The sequence below is a fragment of the Lichenostomus cassidix genome, chromosome 4 (genome assembly GCF_008360975.1).
Source record: "Lichenostomus cassidix isolate B80296 chromosome 4, HeHo_3.0, whole genome shotgun sequence".
NCBI lineage: Eukaryota > Metazoa > Chordata > Aves > Passeriformes > Meliphagidae > Lichenostomus > Lichenostomus cassidix.
Window position 1 is genome coordinate 19,473,826 of NC_139484.1, and position 18,307 is coordinate 19,492,132.

Below are 18,307 nucleotides of genomic sequence, written 5' to 3' on the forward strand. Positions count from 1 at the left end.
GCTTTTTCTGTGGTTAAGTTAATAAATATGCTTGCAATTGGAAACTATTAAAATTTTATTTAAGAAAAGCCATTGGACAAAAGATACGCAAGTACTTTATAATTACCGTTTGTGTAAACTTGATTTATTGAATCTGTGCAGTGATCACCGAGGTCCAGGGTAAATATCTTTTTGTTGCTGTCATCTATGTTTTTGTTTCCTTCAAGGGGGTTTCTTACTAAGTTATGATTAATTCTATTATTTCATAGGAATTTCAAGTACTTTGCTTGATTTCAGGAATAAATTTTAAAACTTTAGAACGTTCCTTTTCTGTGAATTTTGCAATTTGAGAAAAAGGTGAATGTGACATTCTTCATGTGAAGGTGCTACCAGTTCAGAAGAGATGCTATTAACAATTGTTATATTACAGTATTAAAATTAATGTTTTTAATACGTATGACGTCTTTCATCCCAAAGCCACTTTAGAGAAAGTGTGTCAGCTGTCACCTCCTGGATGGTTTAATGCCTTGGTGATAACTCTGAATGTCACTGCATGCAAATGAAAGAGCTTCATTGACTGACAAGGATTCACTGGGGCACCTGATGCTTTGTTTCGGGGGGAAAAGTGCTGTGCTTGAAAGGAATCCATGTCAGGATTCCACCTAGAACTGGGGTTAAAAGAAAAGACAAAAGATGTTTCATGGGCGCCTTCCAAGCCATAGTTTCATGTTGTAACCTTGCTTCATCTGCCCGTGGGAACAGTGAAGATGAGTTGGAGTGTGTCAGAAATTGCAGCTGGACTTGGAGCTGACAGCAGGCAGCTGGCTGGTGTGGAGCTGATATCCAAGGACATGAGGAGCCCAAATCAGGTGCACAAGCACTGATACCAGTGTGATGTGAAATGCCCCAGGGAATTTTGTTTGGTGTTCAGGAGGGATGTAGTTCTCCTTAATGTCCGAGTTTATCTTGGACTTCAAATCAAATCTCTCAATTATCATCAAGTGCTCATGATTAGACAGGAGAATTGTGCTCCATAAGATGCCAGAAGTCCAGTTCACTGAAGAAGGTTATTTGGATTCAAAGTGTATGATTTCCATAATGTAGTTGTTTTTGCAAACAAGACAAATCCCTGAGGGGAAAATGCAGGAGAGGGACCTGCCCGGCAGGTATCAGTCAGGAGTGTTCTCTGGTTTCTGTCCTGGATTTCAGCTGTTTTTAAATTTCCAGCAATCAGCTATCTATTTCAGTAGTTATTGATCTTCATATTTTGACCTTTCTTAGTTTTCTTCGATTTAATAAACAGGAATAATATTTTTTTTCTCTGAAATATTTCCCCACTTCCCCGCCATGGTAACATATTAGGATGTGGCAGTCACTCTTCAGTGATGTAGTTAGATAAGTTATAAGAATAATCCTTGAAGACTGACCTCTGCAAACTATTCTCAGCCAACAGAAGTGGCTGTCTAAGCCTTTAAACCTTGAGGCAGGTTATGGTCTTGACTTTTCCTGTCAGCAGAAATAATGCAATATTAAATTGAGGCCTGCCAGGTGCTTTTGGCCTAACTTTTAGAAATTATTATTTGGGGGTTTTTTAATATATTTTCAAGCTTTGCCTAGACTGATATTCCAATTGCTGGCTGTAGGTTTATCCTAATTTACAAGATTACATGGCTGTCTAGATGAGGTACTTTATTCCAGTATAGGAAAACAGACATCCATCACACCATCTCTCTATTTTCAGGGAGGTAAACAGATTAGGATCCTTATGTTTCTCTGGCCTTGGCAGGATTTTCATGAGTGTGTAAATTTTTGGGAGTTTGGGGTTTTGTTTTTGGGGTTTTCTTTTAATTCTTGCTGTTTCTGAGACATTCTTTGCAATATGGTATGGTAGAATGAAGAATGCTGAGGCAGTGAAGAGGGGGAAGGGCTAGAAGCATGAACAGGGCCTAAGTGGAATCAGAATGCCTGGAAAACATGAATAGCTCTGTTAAAACTGAGCTATTACTTCAATTCTGAAATTGAAATATGCTGCTTTGGAATTACACTCTTTTCACATCACTGTTCTTCACTTTTGGGCAATTACAGAGCTGTCGAGCACAGCCAGTTTGTACATTGTCCTCACTTAGCTGCTGTTTTGTTCCAGAATCAGTATTGAAATATGGTGTTTAGAAGTGTTGCTTTGACAGACCTGCATAATGCTCTGTGATAGCAGCATCTGAGCACCCCAAGGAAGCAGCAACCCCAAGCGTCTTATTCTGTTTATCTTCAAATAGGTCTGCTGCTTTGTCTTGGCAAACAACATCTGAGTGTGACATTAAATTACATTTGTACCCATTCTGCCTTGCAGTGCTCACTAATAGGCACCTTGGATTACATTAGGAGCTGTGGGAGGAAGAGGAAATGTGGTTTTCCAGGTGGTTTCTCAGGCCCCATGCCAGCCTGCATGACACAGGGACATGCAGTGTGAGCTGCTCCTGCTGAGCTGCAGCAGCCAAGGCTCCCTTGGGCAGTGAGGCCTCAGATGGGAAGGGTTCATGCAGATGCAATGCACACTCTTCCTGCCTTTGGCATGCTCTCTCCAGCATTTGAGAGCATCCCAAGCATTCCTGAGCCACCAAGTGTGGAACACAGGTGTGGCAAAGGGAATTTTTGCACACTTTGAGAACGTGCAGCTCATGTGTTTGGCACTGGGTATTTGCCCTACCTTATCTCACTGTGTTTTGCTGTGAATGAATTTTCTACAAATCAAATGAAAGTTTAGCTGTTCTACTTCTTTTTAACTCACAAGCAATGCTGGAGTCCTCAGGGCTAGTTTCTGTCTTTATGAGCTGCAGCCTTTACAACTCCCTAGTTTAAGTGAAACCTTTTTGACCTATTTCTTGGGTCAGGGCTGAGATAAAATACAACCTCCAAAAAGGCTTTTTACATTTTGTGATCATTCAGCTCCCAAAGGGGAGCAAGAACACCTTTGAAATAATGTATTTGGAAGAAATACTTGGGGGAGGCAGTCAACCCAATTGCTTGAAAAAAATTATCATGAGCTGATACTTGTGAACATTCTATAATCCTAGTCATAGTTAGAACTGTTTGGTTTCCTTGTGGAAGCAGAGACTTGCTTATGTGTACAAGATGTGGAATCAGGACTTGGTAAGGGAAAGCATCACCTGGTGAGCTTGGGAAAAAAATCAATAGGTTTTCAAGCTCTTAAGTGAGAATTAAATTTAAGAAATGAAACAATTCCCAAGCAAGTAACGTACCAAGAAAGATTTTCTAAGAAAAGGCAATATATTAAAAGCTTCTGAAGCAACCCAGGAACCACAATTTTCAGTAGCAGAGGAGGTTGAGCCATCTCTCAGCAGGGTGCTGAAATCCATGTAGTTCACTAAATCTACTAATGCATTCTTTTCCCATTTCAGTAAGTCTGTGCAACTTTGAACACAACAGTGTTTAGCCAAGAGAATTATTTGGCCCAGCTCTTCTAAATCCTACCTTAGGGAACATATTATTGTCATGGTAACATAGCCAAAGCTTTTACTGTTAGCTCAAGATAGGAATCTGTATTGTTTCAAAATGTATGTTTGGAGCACAACTTACTAAAATCATCAATATTTATACAGCAGATAATATCTTCAGACAGGCTGGACACCATCTGTCACAGTCTGATTTAATTTTATGGCTGTGGCAAAGTGAACTGACAGTGTGGAATTTTTCACAGAAGTCAGCTGGAAGTGTGTCATGGTTTTCAGGTAAACCTGTAAAATGTTGTAAATGGTGGTTGTGCATTCATGTTATGTAAATGGGGAAAGTACTCATTTGGGGGAGGGATTGATTTCTGTTTGTTTGCATCCTGAAACAAGTTTAAATTCTGTTTAGTGCTCTATTGTACTGGAATAATTTATAATTGAATCCTTCATACATGCCTTATGTATCTCTGCAGGGAAAATTGAGCATGAAATCATTCGCTCTGGAAGAATTACTGAATACAGGAAGTGGCAATTTTTAAAATTAAATAAGACTTAAGCAGTTCATGGCATTACCTTCAGATGGCAATTTAAAATTAGGGTTGTTTTCTTTTTCATAGCAAGCGTTTGGTTTATGGCACCTTTAGCATTTTATGTAATGTTTTATATCATTAGGACAATGAAACACCCATGATAAATTTATTCAAAATTATATTATTGCATTTTAAGGCATATTCATTTGCTAGAGTTTTACAGGACATGCAGCCCATGACAGCAGACAAAGCAGTTTCAAGAATGGCAGTAGTATTATTGTGTGCTGAAACTGTTCTCTTGATATGCGTGTCATCAAATAAATAGTAAAATATTTTTCACTAACAATGCAGTAATTGAAGGTACAGATGAAATAGTTTCATGTACAGTGAGACAATTCTGTTTCTCCAACACCTGGATGCTTGAAGTTATTCATCAAGTTCATTCCCTCCACTGAAGTACTTAAAAGTCCAGTTTGGTTCATCTAATTTACTGCCTAGTGAGATATATGTGCATCTTGCTGTTTCATGTTTATGGGCTTTGTATCAGGACATCCTTTTCCTAATGATGATGAGTGTAAAGGCTTGAACCCTTCAAATTTGTGTGTTCATGTGCAAGAATGCATTTGTGCACACATTTCTCCTGTGTTAGTGCCTGTCTTGTTGCTGCTTAATGCAAATCTGCTAACATTTGTTTTCTCCTATATTGGATCTTGATTTAGAAATGTATGGGTAATGAAAAGCACTCTTGACTTGAAGAACCATTATTTCTGAATCTGCTCTTGTCCTCTACTACACATAAACCAGGATTTCAATAGCTAAAATAATACATTTTGGTCAGATAGCTGCTGGATTTTGTCCTTGTTTGTGCAATGTACAAGCAAGTGATCAGTCCAACTCCTTAGGTCACTTACTGTTAATCAGTCTGTCTTTTAAGAATTCTTTTGGTGCATCTGTTGTGCTGATTCACTGTCTCTTTCACTTAAAACCTCCCTTGTGAAAAAAATGAATCGAGGAGACTTGTCCAATAGCCTTGCCCTGCCCTGTGATATCACTGCCTGTTCTCAATTACCAGACTTTGTCTGGTAATTACACCTTGTAATTGCAGCATCTCTGTATTGGTCAGGCCACATGGAGGTAAAAAGAATGTTTAGATTGTGCTTTTCAACCTCAGAGTTACACAGAAAGATGACATGATGCTGGTCATTGTTATTTCTCCATCTCATTTTAGTTCTGTTACATTTGTCCTTCTGTAAAACAAAGAAATTCTGAGATTAAAATTTACACTTCTTCATGGTATGACAGTGAAGAGGTAGTGGAAGGAAAGGTGGTGAAAGAAGGGTTGTAGGAGTATGTGTAGCTTCCTTAGCTTTTTCTAAAAGCCTCTCTCAACCATTAGCATAATAACAATGTGGAAAATGTAATAGCCTTAAAGTCCTTTTGATGGAGATGATCACAAATCCAAGATTATTATTTCTTTTGCCTGGGATAAAGTCCAGGTCAACCTTCATCAGTAATTTTTCCTTGAGAATGAGACTGAATAAGAGCAATGAAGGCATTGTGAATTTTCGGATTTTGTTAAAACTAGCTGAGAAGTTCAGTACAAGGGAGGGTTGTATAGCACACAAATGAGAGCAGCAAAAAACCCCATTTCTTATACTGCATCTTCAAGCTTGAAAAATAACTTTGGAATGAAGACCCTTTTGGATTTCATGTACAGTGGGCATATACCTGAGGAGAGCAGCAGTGGCTGGTTCCATGGATAGCCTAGCACACACCTTCACTGTTCCACTTGAGACTGCAACATTACATCACACTGGAATCATACAAAACCACGGCTGAAGGTGATGTTGAGCAATCCCTTAGTTCTGGCTTTAGCACCGACTTGGGTGGAACAATTTGTTTGGAGATTGGTTTGTTGCTTTGTGCCTTAAACCATGAAGATGCTTGCTCACTGGGAGTTTATTTTAGTGGCCTTAATTTAATGTGATTCAGAAGAATATGACCCCTGTAAGGCAGAGAGGGCTGAAAGGGGTGTGTAGCAGCTCTTAAACCATCACAGTTTGCAGCCCAGTGCATTAAGCCATCCCCAATTTCAGATTGTTTTAATGTGCTGGATTGCAAACTGTGGCAATTCAGAGGTTGCTACATTCAGCCATCCATGCAGCAGGCTCTGGGAGAAATGTGCTCCCAGTGTCTCTCCTGGAAATCAATGACAGAGGTACAGTCTGGCTTTCATCTCCTGGGCTACAAATTGTATGAACTTGTTTTGGAATTTGGATTTGAAATGCTACAAGATATTTTGTACTAAAGAGAACCAACACTGAATGCTTTTGAGGCATAAAGAGGAAGTCCAAGAGCTTAGCTGAAATTAGTTGGCTCATTGTGACCTTTGTAGCTGATTTTGTGCTGTAAACATTTGCTTCCATCCACTCAACCTTAAATTCTGTCCATACCCACTTCTGGCCTTACCTGTCACAGGGAGCATATCCACCAGTTAAGACTGGGGCAGCTATTCTGGGAAACCAGTGCCAAAAATTATTTGTTTGAATGGCTTGATGCAAATCTGATGCACTGTGTCAGACCATTACAGTGTTTCTCTGAGGCCTGATTCCAGTGTGGAATGCTTTTTATGGCATCTTGGTGTATCTTGGTAGAACATCTCAGGAGGACACTGTAATCATGCAAGGTGAACGTAGAAAGAAATGCTGTTGAGCTCGAGGAAGCAGCATCTCTTACTTGGGAAAAGAAGTATTTGAAATGCCACTATTTTCCATTAGATACCTTGTTTCAAGGGCAAGTATCCTAATTAACACTCCAAAGCTTCTGTCACTTCTGCAGAAGCTAAGGCTGTTTGTTTCTTCTCTGCTTCTCCAGCCCCAGTCTTGTAATTATGTCAAAAGCAGCCACCCTTTATCCCTTCTGCACCAGTGAGTGGTCAGTTAATGGTATTTTCAAAGGTATTTTCCTGACTCATGCAATAATGTGTTGGTTTTTTTTTCCCTAGAAAGCTTAAATTTATTATATCCTGAATGTTTTTTGTAATATAGGCAAGATATGTGTATGGATATATTTTTAAGAAAAAAAATCTCCTTTGCTTCAGATTAGTAATAAACTCATACATACATGTGACTATATATGTATATGTAAATATATTTGTGTGTGGTTGCTGTAGGTGGAGTTTTTCACTGGGAGAGCAAAAACCTTGAATGGCTTTTTTGAAATAAACAGACACCCCCCAAAAAACAGACTAGTATGTAGACTTTCTTCAAAGCAGTAATTTCATTCTGGTCTTTTGCCTAATGATAGTGGATTGTTGAAGATTTTAAGCACAAGAGAAGTAATTTTTCAGGGTATTGTCTTGTGGGATCTGGAAGGGATGAAACCTTTTTTAGAGTGGAAGGAGGCTCCTTTGCTTGGAGCCCTTCTGTGCTGGAAGTAGGAGTCACTCCTTGTGAAAACATGATGGTAATGTCCTTAGACACTGAGAGACTAAATGTGATATGATGTGAGAGAAAAATAAAAAGGGAATGAAGGGGTTTGTGAATACTGCCTGTGTAGACTTTCATTTTTGTCAATGATGTTGCAACGAGAGTTTTGGGGTTTTCTGTTTCAATATTTTCTAGTTACTGCTAATTATGGCTTCTGCTATGCATTTTGTAGCATCTTTATTGCCTCTCCTCCCCTCATTAAAAAAAAAGAAATTTAGCAAACTGTAGGTGTCTGAAGCTTACCCAGTCAAATATGCTATGGGTATTGAGACCAGTAGCTTGACACATTAAAAGCATCTGGCTCATTTCTTACTTCTACTGTGCAGGTATTTGCAAACTGCAGTGGATGTTGTGCCCTCTGCCCTTTGTGCCTCCTCAGGGCTCTGGTGACAATGGCAGGACATCTTCTCTTTGTGTAATGCAGAGTGTGGGGAGGACTTTCTGTGGTAATTGTTAGCTTGTGATGGAGCTGTTAAGTAAATGGTGGGGAAAAAAGACAGCAGTGTGAAAGTTGAAAATATAGAATTTTTTCTCACTGCAGCTAAATGTGTTCAGACTTTTATGCATGTATTTATATATGCAGGAATGATGCATGAATCAAGACAAAAAGCTTCACTTCCAAGAAATAAGAACATGCAGGAGAAACAGGCTAATGGAGGAGGGGGAGTGGTGTATGTAGACAAGGATGGACAGCTCAGTCTTCGCTCAGGGGCCGTTGACTTTGCTTTGTCTCTAGTTAAATGTTTGTGTCACATCATATGTCAGTGTTTGGGCTGCCAAAGGCACTTGGATGGCCTTCAGAAAGGCAAGAGTTACCCAACCTGAGTTAGATAACCCCTGTGTTAGAGTTCCAGGTCACACAGGGCTGTGTTTGGCTCTGGGTGAGGTAAAACCTGTGGAATATTCACACCACTGGCAGGAAAGCTGCAGTGAGTTCCTTGATGTTCTCTTTTGACCAATGAAATTGATATTCTGAGGGAAATGGTCTGATTTTTTCTAAGATGGGTATTTTGGCAAGATAGGATGCCACCATAATAGGAGGAAAGGCAAAATGGATTTGGATTGTTCAGCCTGGAGAAGTCTTTGGGGTGACCTAACTGGTCAGTGGCTTTCCACTGCCTGAAGGAAGCCTACAGAAAAGATGGAGATGGACTTTTTACCAGGACATCTAGTGACAGGACAGGGGGGAATGGTTTCAAACTGAAAGACAGCAGGTTTAGGTTAGATATTAAGAAGAAAGTCTTTACTGTGAGGGTGGTGAGACACTTAACAGGTTGCCCAGAGAAGCTGTGTCTGCTCCATTCCTGGCAATGTGCACGGCTGGGTTGGATGGGGCTCTGAGCAACCTGGTCTAATGAATGACATCCCTGCCAAGGGATATTGGAACTGGGTGATCTTTAAGTTTGTTCCCAAACCATTCTATGATAATATTTCTGACTAGCTTTTATCCCAGCCTAAATCTCATGGAAGTGTAGCAGCCTTCCAGTTTAGTTTCTTTGCTGTTTAATGTCAGATAAGGGGAGACATGCTGCAGTTTGATATGTGCAGAAGAAAGGTTATCTGCTTAATTTTTAAACTTGAGGACATCAAAAGTCATCACCAACTCTGCTTCGTTCTATGAGCATAAAATGCAATAGTTCCTCTGTGCAGTGGTACTTTTTGAAGTGGGGTTTGTGGCAGTGTAGAAGTGGGCACAGCATACTGCTAGTGGGAGATCTCTAGCAGATTTTTGGGCTTCAGAGGGACTCTGAGAGTTGCATTGCTTGCTCATTCGAGCAATAGCTGTGTTCAATAGCTGTGAAGAAAATGTGTCGTATTTTTGTTTTTTTTAATCCATCTCCCAAGCATGAAACTTAATTGAGTTTTAAATATCTGTATGTTTTTTTTAGGGTGCTGGGCATTTATGCCTTTGTGTAGCAGCTGATGTAAACAAAAGAGCAGATCTACATTGCTATCACTACCTTCCCTCTGTACTGCAGATGTCTGAGCTGCTGCTGCTGCTGGTAAATGCTACAGGAGGCTGCTCGGCTTCCCTTTGCAGGCTGCTCTATCCCTGATTCTCCAGGAGATACCGTGGCTGTGGCTGCAGATTAGATTTTTCTCTCCCTCCCCCTGCGAGACCTCAGTGGGCTTTGACGTCATGTGTGCTCCTTTCAGTTGCCATAGCAGCCCCATTCCCCAAGCTCTCTGCCTGTCTCCTCTGGTAGGTTCCACAATGGTACAGCCAGCATCACGCTGCACAATGGTTTCCAGGCAGTGAAAGAGCGTGATTCAGCAAGCCACTCTTCCCCCCCCTCCCCTTTTATTTCATTATTATCAGACATTTTGCCTCCCCTTTTTCTGTTCTCCTCTACCCTCTCCCCCAGGCTTTTATTCAGTTCTTTAAAGGAAAACGGTGATTTACCTTGAAACCAACTGCCCATCTTTTTTCTTTTTTTTTCCTTTTCTTTTTTATTTTTCCCATTATTATAAATAGCCCTTTTTTTTTTCCCTCGGCACTGTTTGGAATGTGATTTAAAAATACCACCTAAAGTCGCAGTTTGGGGAAAAGGTTTCTGGACGAGGAGAATAAGCTCGTGAGCAAGGAATGGTAGGTGGTTGATGCTAATATTCTTTGACTAACTGCTTTCGCAGGGTGGGGTGATGAATATTGATTGCTGTTTGAGGGAAAAAAAATAAAGCAGGGGAGAGGGAGAGACAGGTTAATGAAGTAAACTGCGAAGCAAGAGGGCTGCACCTGTCCATTTTGTGGCCAGAGAAGCATCATTTTGCTGTGCTCGGGTGTGTATGAGCTTTAATGTTTGGGGCTGTAGGTGACCGGTGGCTATGGGAGCAGGGCAGGGGCTCACCGTGGATGGCAGTGTGATAGTGCTTTACCAGCTGGCTCATGTAAACAGTGCTGTTTTACTCAGCCTCATCACCTCTAACGCTGCCTGGGGGCTTTGGGGGGAAGGAGGTGTCTTGGCTGGCAGTTTGGTAGAAAAATGAGTGTATTATGTGGATTATGTGGTCCATACACAGCCATGTAAAATTTGAATGTGAAAAAATAAAAAGGAAGAGAGGATAAGGAACTGGAAGATTCAGAGGACAGAACTCTTGGTCTTTTGCAGAGTGGTTGAATGCCAAAAAAAAAGTGTGTGTGTGGAAGTGTTTGACAAACCTTGTCGGATGTGGGGGTGGGGGTTGTTTTTAAGAAAGTGGCCTTTAATCATCACTCTTCCACATTACTTGGATGCAAGTGAACAACTCAGCCCACTGGGTTTTACAGAACCACAAGAGCTTTCAGGAGAAGTGTTTACAGGCCAGTTATTTTGCAAAAGAGAATTAACAATCTGTAGATGCTGCAGTGAAATCAATGTTGCTTTGCAGGGAAATCCTCTGACAGAAAAGCTACTTGCTACAGGAGGAAATGTTGGTTTTGTTTTTTACAGCAGAGAGACATTATTAGAAATAATAGAAATTTGCCTTGCATAATTAAGTGTTACAGCATTGTTTAATAAGCAGGCAGTGCTCCCAGTGAACCATGATGGGCATGTTTCACACCATTTGTGTGCTGGGGGAATCTAAGCTTGTTTACATGGACTCTTTTTGCTGCATAGCTTCATGATATCCCCGGTGCAACCTTCCCCTCCTCTGATATGTTCACTTTAAGTTTTGCCAGAGACTTGTATAGCCTGACACTACAAGGAAATAGAAATTTTGAGGGAAATAATGGCATAGGGTAGAAATTCATTAGGAGGAAAACGCAAATGAGTGTGTTGTAAATGATCAGAGGAATCTGGAGTCAGCTTGGTGGAGGACACAGAGGTTGTCCTGCAAGCCCAGCTTCAGAAAAAGAGAAGGGTTAAGGTAGAACAGGCTGGGGTTGGTACTGCACAGGGCTGTTTGTCTTTGCTCATGTGTACCCTGTCTTTGGTCCCCATGCCCTGGGGAAAGTGGGGTGTACCAAGCCTCCACTATTTTAGCCTTCTTTCAGTACATTGCTATGTAATCACTGGTCAGGAGCACTGGAGTAATATTTTCTTCTGTGCTCCTCTGGCTGTGTGCTCCCTTCCTGCTAGGAAAGGTGGCATAGAAATACATTTTCAGTTAGTTCAGCTAATGACTTTGTCTTACAGGGATGCAGATATGAATGACAAAGGTGATTTGACCTCAGCCATTAAACAATATTCTTTTTCCCTGACTCTCAATAACTGTGCTCTTGCTCATTGCTCTCTCTCTCCTGCTGTTTCAGAGTATGCATAATTTGTCAGGGTCCTGTTGTAATTATGGTTTTGTCGAGGAGTATTAGGATTACAAGGATGTTCCTAAACAGGATAAGGACAGAACTCACTTACCATGAAAAATAAGTTACCTTCAGCTGCCTATCTGCCTGCTTGGAAAATGTCCTTCTCCTTGTTAAAAAGCCCCTTCAGTGCACACACACACACATTGCTATGAGCAGATCAGAGGGATGAGTGTTTTCATGTAGGTTTGGGAGTTTTTCCCCCTGCTGTCAGTGACTGGCATGTTTGCAGCTGTTTTTTAGAGATTTAACAGTACTGGATCAATATACTTTCAAGCAACGTTACAGTACCACATCTGGCTTGTGAAAGCAAAGAGAGAGTTATCAAAATTTCACTGCCATGGTATTGGAGAAGGTCATAAAGTTCACTTGTAGTTTGCAGTTCATTGCAAAATTCATCCAGTTTAAGGGAGGGCAAAAGCAGGCCCAAAGGAGGATGGTCTTAGCATTGCTTTTGCAGACGACATCATAATTTTCTTAAGACTTGGAAGAGAGAAAAGCTACATTTAGGGAAAGGTCTCCAGCTTTAAAATTGGTAATCTCTTACTCTGTTGTTCAGTAGATACTACCCAGTTCCTTGGATAATTCCAAACTGCAGAAAATGTCATCAGCTTGTTGATATATTTTCAAATCAAAGTAAATTTTCATTTTATGGAAAACATTTTATGCCTGTAGCTCCTTCCATTCCACTGACTACATTTTGAGCTTATAATAGCACTACTAGAAATTATGTCTTAAAAGCCTAGAGATTGCAGAATCACCACAGTTTCTGCTCTGTTATGTCATCAGAGGAAAAGGAGAGAGACTTCACTGGGCCACAGTACTGAATATGTAGGTAACCTGGCTTTCAGCACTCATATTCTGCTCCTTTTTCTGTGATTCTTGCACACTTACTGTTTTGAAGGCTACTTGCAAGAAAAATGAACCCTCATAGAAGGGCCACCAGTGGTTAAAGTAGAGATCAACAGCAGTACAGGGGATGGGGTGGAATTTCTTGGTCCCATGTCTCCTTTATGAAAGTTACACAGCTGCCCTTGAGCTGCTCTGCTGTGTTTTAGCCCGAGAGCTGCAGCTTTGTTAGCAAGCTCTAGAATCAGTCTTGGCTGGCTGTTAGAAGAGGAGGAGAGGAAATCCAAGTCCCAATACTTTCCAGTCTTATTTGGTTTTTATACATTGAGATTTTTGGTGGAAGATTTGGTGAATGAACTCACTAGTGTTGGTGGTATATTCTCAGTTTCATTTCTGCAGAAGGGGTGTGAATTCATTTTGTGTACCCTAGGATCTTCCTGATTATGCCTGGAGCATGGGGCAGTGTCTTGTTATAGCAAGAAAAAGGAAAAAACTACTGTTGCATTTTTAGGCAGGTTCTGGGTTTTTCTCCTGTCTAAGAACAAGATGATGTTGATGAGGCCATAAGTGCAGCCCCATGGGAAATTTGGGGTGTGTTAGGACCTGATCTAACACAAATCTTTGGGTGTGTTAGAATCTCTCAGGACTTTTGTGAGCTTTTTACATTGTAATAAACAGTAAAATTTGGAGGTCTAGAAGAACCTTCCAGTCAAGTCAATAGCAGCTTCACCAGGATTCTACACTGGGAGGTCAATAACCCAGCAAATTTGGAACTGTAATTTGAGAGTGGGATTTCAGGAACCTGAGTTCACTGAAGACAGACTGGTGAAGCATAATGGGATCTCTTTTGTTAAGCAGTTGTTTTCTCATGAGGATTTTTCATTTTCTGTTATTAGTACAAAGTTTTGCTTCTCTTCTGAGATACTTGACAGCATGTTGTGATACAGGGGTAAGAAAATGTTGCTCAAACCTTACACTTATTAGTAATCACTTAATTTTGTTCCATGGTTAGATACCAGTACTCCGTGTTGATTGTTGCTTCTCTTATTCACGATCGTAATACCACAGCATTTGCTTTTTGCTACAATTCTTGAGGTTTTCTGTAAGTTTCTTGACCGTGTCTGCTTCATCAGTTGAACTTGTTTTGTCACATGCTTTGGTTTTTGTTTTTAAGAGGGTACTAATTTTATAAACAGCAGTAATTCCCAGGCCTGTCCTTATGCCTATATGTATTCATGTCACACAGCTTTTAAAGCTGTTCATAATGTCACAAGTCAAATTTAATTTCTATCCCCAGGTATCAATGACAGGTGACTGTGCACTGTGATACATACAGTTTCTGCTCTCCCTTATTCCAGAGAAAAATTTGAAGATCTGGCTTCAGAAAGACAGTTAGTATAGAAACAAAAATAATTATTTTAGAACAGTTTTATTATTTTTTTAGTGCCATCTGTTTCAGTTTGAACAGTCTTGAACATGTGCTCTTGAGCACTAAGGCCTTGATTTTTTGTTTTTCTTTTTTTGCTGATGGGGGAATAACTGTGACACACTTCTCCCATTTAAACAGCACTTCATTCTGCATTATTTTCTATCTCTAGCCTTTCTTCTTTGCATGAAGAAAGGAAATTTATGGTACAGATACTGCCTGAACTGGATGCATTATGGTATTATCAGAGGAAAATCTAAAGTCTTTGTTATACGATGTGCAGATGCTGACATTCCAGTTTAGTTCAGTTTTCTGAAATTTACTGAGACAATCAGACTTGAAAAATAAACCCCAAATATTTCTTTCTCTTTTTTTTGTGCTTAGGGCTAGTATTAGAAACCTGTACCAACAGCAGGCCAGACTCAAATATCAGCTATGGCAACCCATGCATGAAGTTGATGCCTTTGAACTATTTCCTATAGATGAGACATAGCACATGCTGTGGTGAGTCAACAATGTATTGTTTTATTAAATCATACTTCTTGGCAAAAAAAAAAGCCAAATGCCAGAAGATGCTTAATGCTGAAGTGTATGCTGATTTTTTCTTTTCTCCTTTTTTTTGGAGGGGGGAGGCAGGGAACATTAATGTTACAACTTGTAGTAATTTTTAGTGCACATTAACATAATGCTGTCATCTTATAATGAGTTTTCCAAGTGTATAATTTCTGCATTGCACAGGTATCAGATGGAGCACATTCGGAATGTGCTTGGTTTCAGAGGAAGTGTTAATATAGCAAACGAATTTTAAAAAAAGATCCTACACATGCAGTGTTCTGAGCACTATTTAAAATGGCAAAATCTGTTCCACTACTGCAAAATCCACAGTTTTGGGCCGATTTTTGTAACTAATATTTCCCATCTCTTTGATTTGGTGGGAGAGGAAAAGTTGCTTTGTTTCTGTTTGAGATGTCTGAAGAACATTGTGGGGAGTCCTCACAGATTTTTTTGACATATATCTCTTTATCCTTGGACAGTAAAATAGTGAGAATAGTGATGAAAAGCAAATAATATTTCCAAAAATACTTTGTAGCTTTAACTATCTTAAGTCTGCTAATAATTTCAGTGCATAATTCTTACATAATAAGTCATTTTGATTCCAATAATTCTTCAAGATGGTTTTGGTGTACCTTTGGGAGATGAGGCATTGTTTTCAGATTTCTCATGTAATCTCAATAGAATTGTTGCCAAACTTTCTAGCTGTTCCACAATTAGTTGTAGCTCCAAGTCACTGAAATGTTTTTGTGAAAAGATAGAACACTTACTTGTAGATGAGGGATGGAAACACGTGGTAGGCACTGACTGGTGGGCAGAAGTGGCACCACCACATTACCATGATGGTGATGAAATGAACACTCTGGTTGCACTTTCATCCTTGGTGGAGCTGCTGGAAAAAAATTAAACATGAGGCAGTTAAATCCATTTGGCTGCTTTGAAGTGAGATGAGTAGCAGAAAGCAGTGCCTACTAGTCCACTGAGAGAATTTGTGTTCTGTGGGAATCTAGAGGGTTTCCCAAGGGGAGAAGAAAAACACTGGACCTGAGTAGTGATTTGTGGCATGAGGAGTCACAGCCTGGATGCTCAGATCCTTAACTTGTGAACATCCAGTAAAAGTAATGCATTTATGTAGAACTTAATAACCTCCCTGCATTACTACTAAGATATTTTTATCTTCTTATGGCTTTTAAGGCCAGTTGTCCTAATATAATTCTAGTTAGCAAGGCAGACTTCATCTTGGCTTAATATGGGGGCTTTAGAAACTGTGACACTGAGCCTTTTGTATATGAATGGGTCTGGGTGACTTTTGAATTTATAATGAAGCCTGAAACACATAGGAATTTTAAAAAATTAATATTATTTTGCTTTAATTTAGGAACATATGGATAAGCTGCTAGTTGTAGAAAATGAAAGCTTTAAATGGGCTGGCAACTGCAAAGTATATATGATTTATAGTAGTTGATGGAGTGGTGCAAATGAAGGATTTTGTTAATATGTCCACGATGAACAGTAGCTAAATAGATGTTGCTGTGATGGTGTTTTGTACATGTTAATGCAATTAGCTGATAGCCATGGCAGCTCAGTTCCTCTCACCATTAACATTATTGAAATTGCTGTGTAAGTAGAAAAACCCTTAAAGTCCTTAAGAAGCTGGGTGATGATAATCCCCACTCTTGGCAATTTTGCATTTAGTAGTATATGGAGTGCTAATTTTGGAACACAGTGGTACTGCTGTCGACAAGCAGTGTGACTTGATCATTTGTCCCTTAGGTCACCAAGATGTCTTTGTCTTAATGTTGCAGCTATTGATCTTGCTGTGTGGTATTTCAGGCATGCCCCAATGGCTCTGTTCAGGGTACTTTCTGAGTTCAGTGCACATCTAAGCCTCCTCCTCCAGCTTTCTTCTTCCCAATTTAGATTTTAGGGTAGGTAATCAGTGCAAATACCAGGTTTTCAGAAATAGTATATGAAATGTGTCAAAAGAAATCAGCCATGTCATAGGGAGAGAGTTGCTTGTGAAGTTTCCTCCCAGCTGATATTAATAGGCAAAATTAGTTAAATATGTTTAACAGCAATTAAGGAGTGTACGGTCTTATTCTGAGGCTACAGTGCCACAAAAAATATCTGTAGGTGTCTTCAGGCATATAATACAACCCTTTGCCACATATTTAAAGCTTTGTATGTGCAGGAATTAGCCATGCAGTCCTCAAAACATGTGTGTAGCAAATGCAGTTTAAAATCTGGGGCTTGTGCTCTCTGTGTGGGCTCTCTCCAGTTAATATTGCTTGTTAAGGCAGTCACTTTGATCATGTAGCTTTATTTTGCATTCAGCAATTTCTGTTGACGAAAACACAAGCTTTGTAACTGTAGAACTTGTATGTGAAATCAGAAACCACATCTAAAAAATTAGCATGTAACCAGAGAAGTCAAATTAACTGTCAAAAAAGTTTTAAAAATGGTCAGGAAAAGTAGCATCTGGAGAACAAAAGTACCTATCAATATTCATCACAGAAAAGAACATGTAAGGAGAAAACTCAGGATATTTTATTTAACATAGAAGTAAGGTTAGTGCTGTGGGCAATACGTGTTTTGTAAAGCTGAGTTAATAATTTTATCAGAAATCCTGTGACAGAAAGGCTTTGGTACATCTATGCAGAGAAGCAAAGTTACCTGGGATAAAGGAATTTTGGGTTTTTTTAAGCACTTGAAAAAAAAATTTGAGGATCCTTCTATTCTGCAGTGTCTTGGCTTGGTATCTTGCTACTACAGTCTTTTTTTTTTTTTTTTTGGAACATTGTGTTAGTTTCTCTTATATTCATCACTGTGTAAGTGCTCAGTGCACAAGGAGAAATCAGAGGAACTCAGAGCATAATTTTCTGAGGAACTTGTTCTGCTGCTTTGCCTAACACAAAACCCCTGTTTATATTAAATTGGCTGCATATGATAAATGTAAAAACCTATTACCTGTTACTGATGACTGTGATGTAATGTGCAGCATATTTCTCCTTGGAGGATTGTTGCCTGAGCCTATTTCCAAAAGCTATTTGTCATATGATCAGCTACATGCAAACAAAGGTTTTCCAGAAGTGACCTCCAATACTCAACACTTAGCTACTTTTTCAAGGGGGCTGGATTATTTCCAGAAAGTGCTGAGATCTTCACTTTGAATTACAGACTTGGCAATGGAACCACTTGATCACCTTTTATTTTAATAAACTTCGCTGGAAATGCCCATAAAAGGCAATTTTCCTGCCTTTGCATCTGCTGTTGTTGTTGATTATATTTTTTTCCTTTATATGGATTTTCTTTTTTATCTCCTCAGGATATTGTTTTGCAGAATGTTACCATCCCCTTTAAACTCAGATAACATAATGTGGGCTTATGCTATCAGTTCTTATTCTGATTCATATCCCTTCTCCCTCCATCCTTGGTTTGTCTTTAGTTATTCCTACAGCCCCTAAAATTAGTATTTTAATTAAATTATATTGAAATATAGCTTTGCCAACTCTTGCAGTATTTAGGTTTTTTTAATGCCCTGGGCTAAGTATCACATACATGTGAGAAACTACAAGCTTTCTTTTAAGAAAATGTAGGCTTTTTGTTTGTATTACTGAAAAAAAATGAAGCTTTAGTATGCAAAAGAGTGAGGTTTCAAAAAGGCACAGCCTTCACACTAGGACTATTCTCTAATGGTATTTTTGAATTTTGAGATCATATAACACAGGTCTTAG

At 39.5% G+C, this 18,307-nt stretch overlaps 1 protein-coding gene and 2 long non-coding RNA genes across 14 annotated transcripts in view; 1 reads left to right on the plus strand and 2 right to left on the minus strand.

Annotated features, from left to right (window-relative positions):
• Positions 1–4,174: 4,174 nt before the first annotated feature.
• Positions 4,175–9,647, minus strand: LOC146437978 (uncharacterized). 2 transcript variants are annotated; one of them, XR_014851619.1, is made up of 5 exons: positions 9,423–9,647; positions 6,443–6,644; positions 5,702–5,786; positions 5,066–5,220; positions 4,175–4,963 (listed from the first exon to the last, which is right to left on the minus strand). It is a non-coding gene; the product is annotated as an uncharacterized LOC146437978 (long non-coding RNA). The 2 variants fall into 2 exon arrangements; XR_014851618.1 differs by having other exon boundaries at positions 4,175–5,220.
• A 238-nt stretch (positions 9,648–9,885) lies between these two features.
• LOC146437979 (uncharacterized) overlaps positions 9,886–18,307 on the minus strand; it is a 66,828-nt gene continuing 58,406 nt past the window's right edge. The window contains exon 2 of the long non-coding RNA XR_014851620.1: positions 9,886–10,034. This is a non-coding gene — a long non-coding RNA (uncharacterized LOC146437979). The remainder of the gene's footprint in view (positions 10,035–18,307) is intronic.
• The window catches only part of MAPK10 (mitogen-activated protein kinase 10), a 146,871-nt gene continuing 138,482 nt past the window's right edge, over positions 9,919–18,307 (plus strand). For 8 of the 11 annotated variants that reach the window (XM_085058136.1, XM_085058142.1, XM_085058135.1 and 5 more), the window contains exons 1-2: positions 10,005–10,051; positions 14,406–14,525. Coding sequence is in view for 2 of the 11 variants with exons in the window: in XM_085058134.1 (XP_084914260.1) it covers positions 10,049–10,051 (3 nt within the window). In the remaining 9 variants the exon portion in view is untranslated. Of the gene's footprint in view, positions 10,052–14,405; positions 14,526–18,307 lie in introns of all 11 variants that reach the window. The other 3 variants (XM_085058134.1, XM_085058146.1, XM_085058145.1) reach the window with 2 other exon arrangements.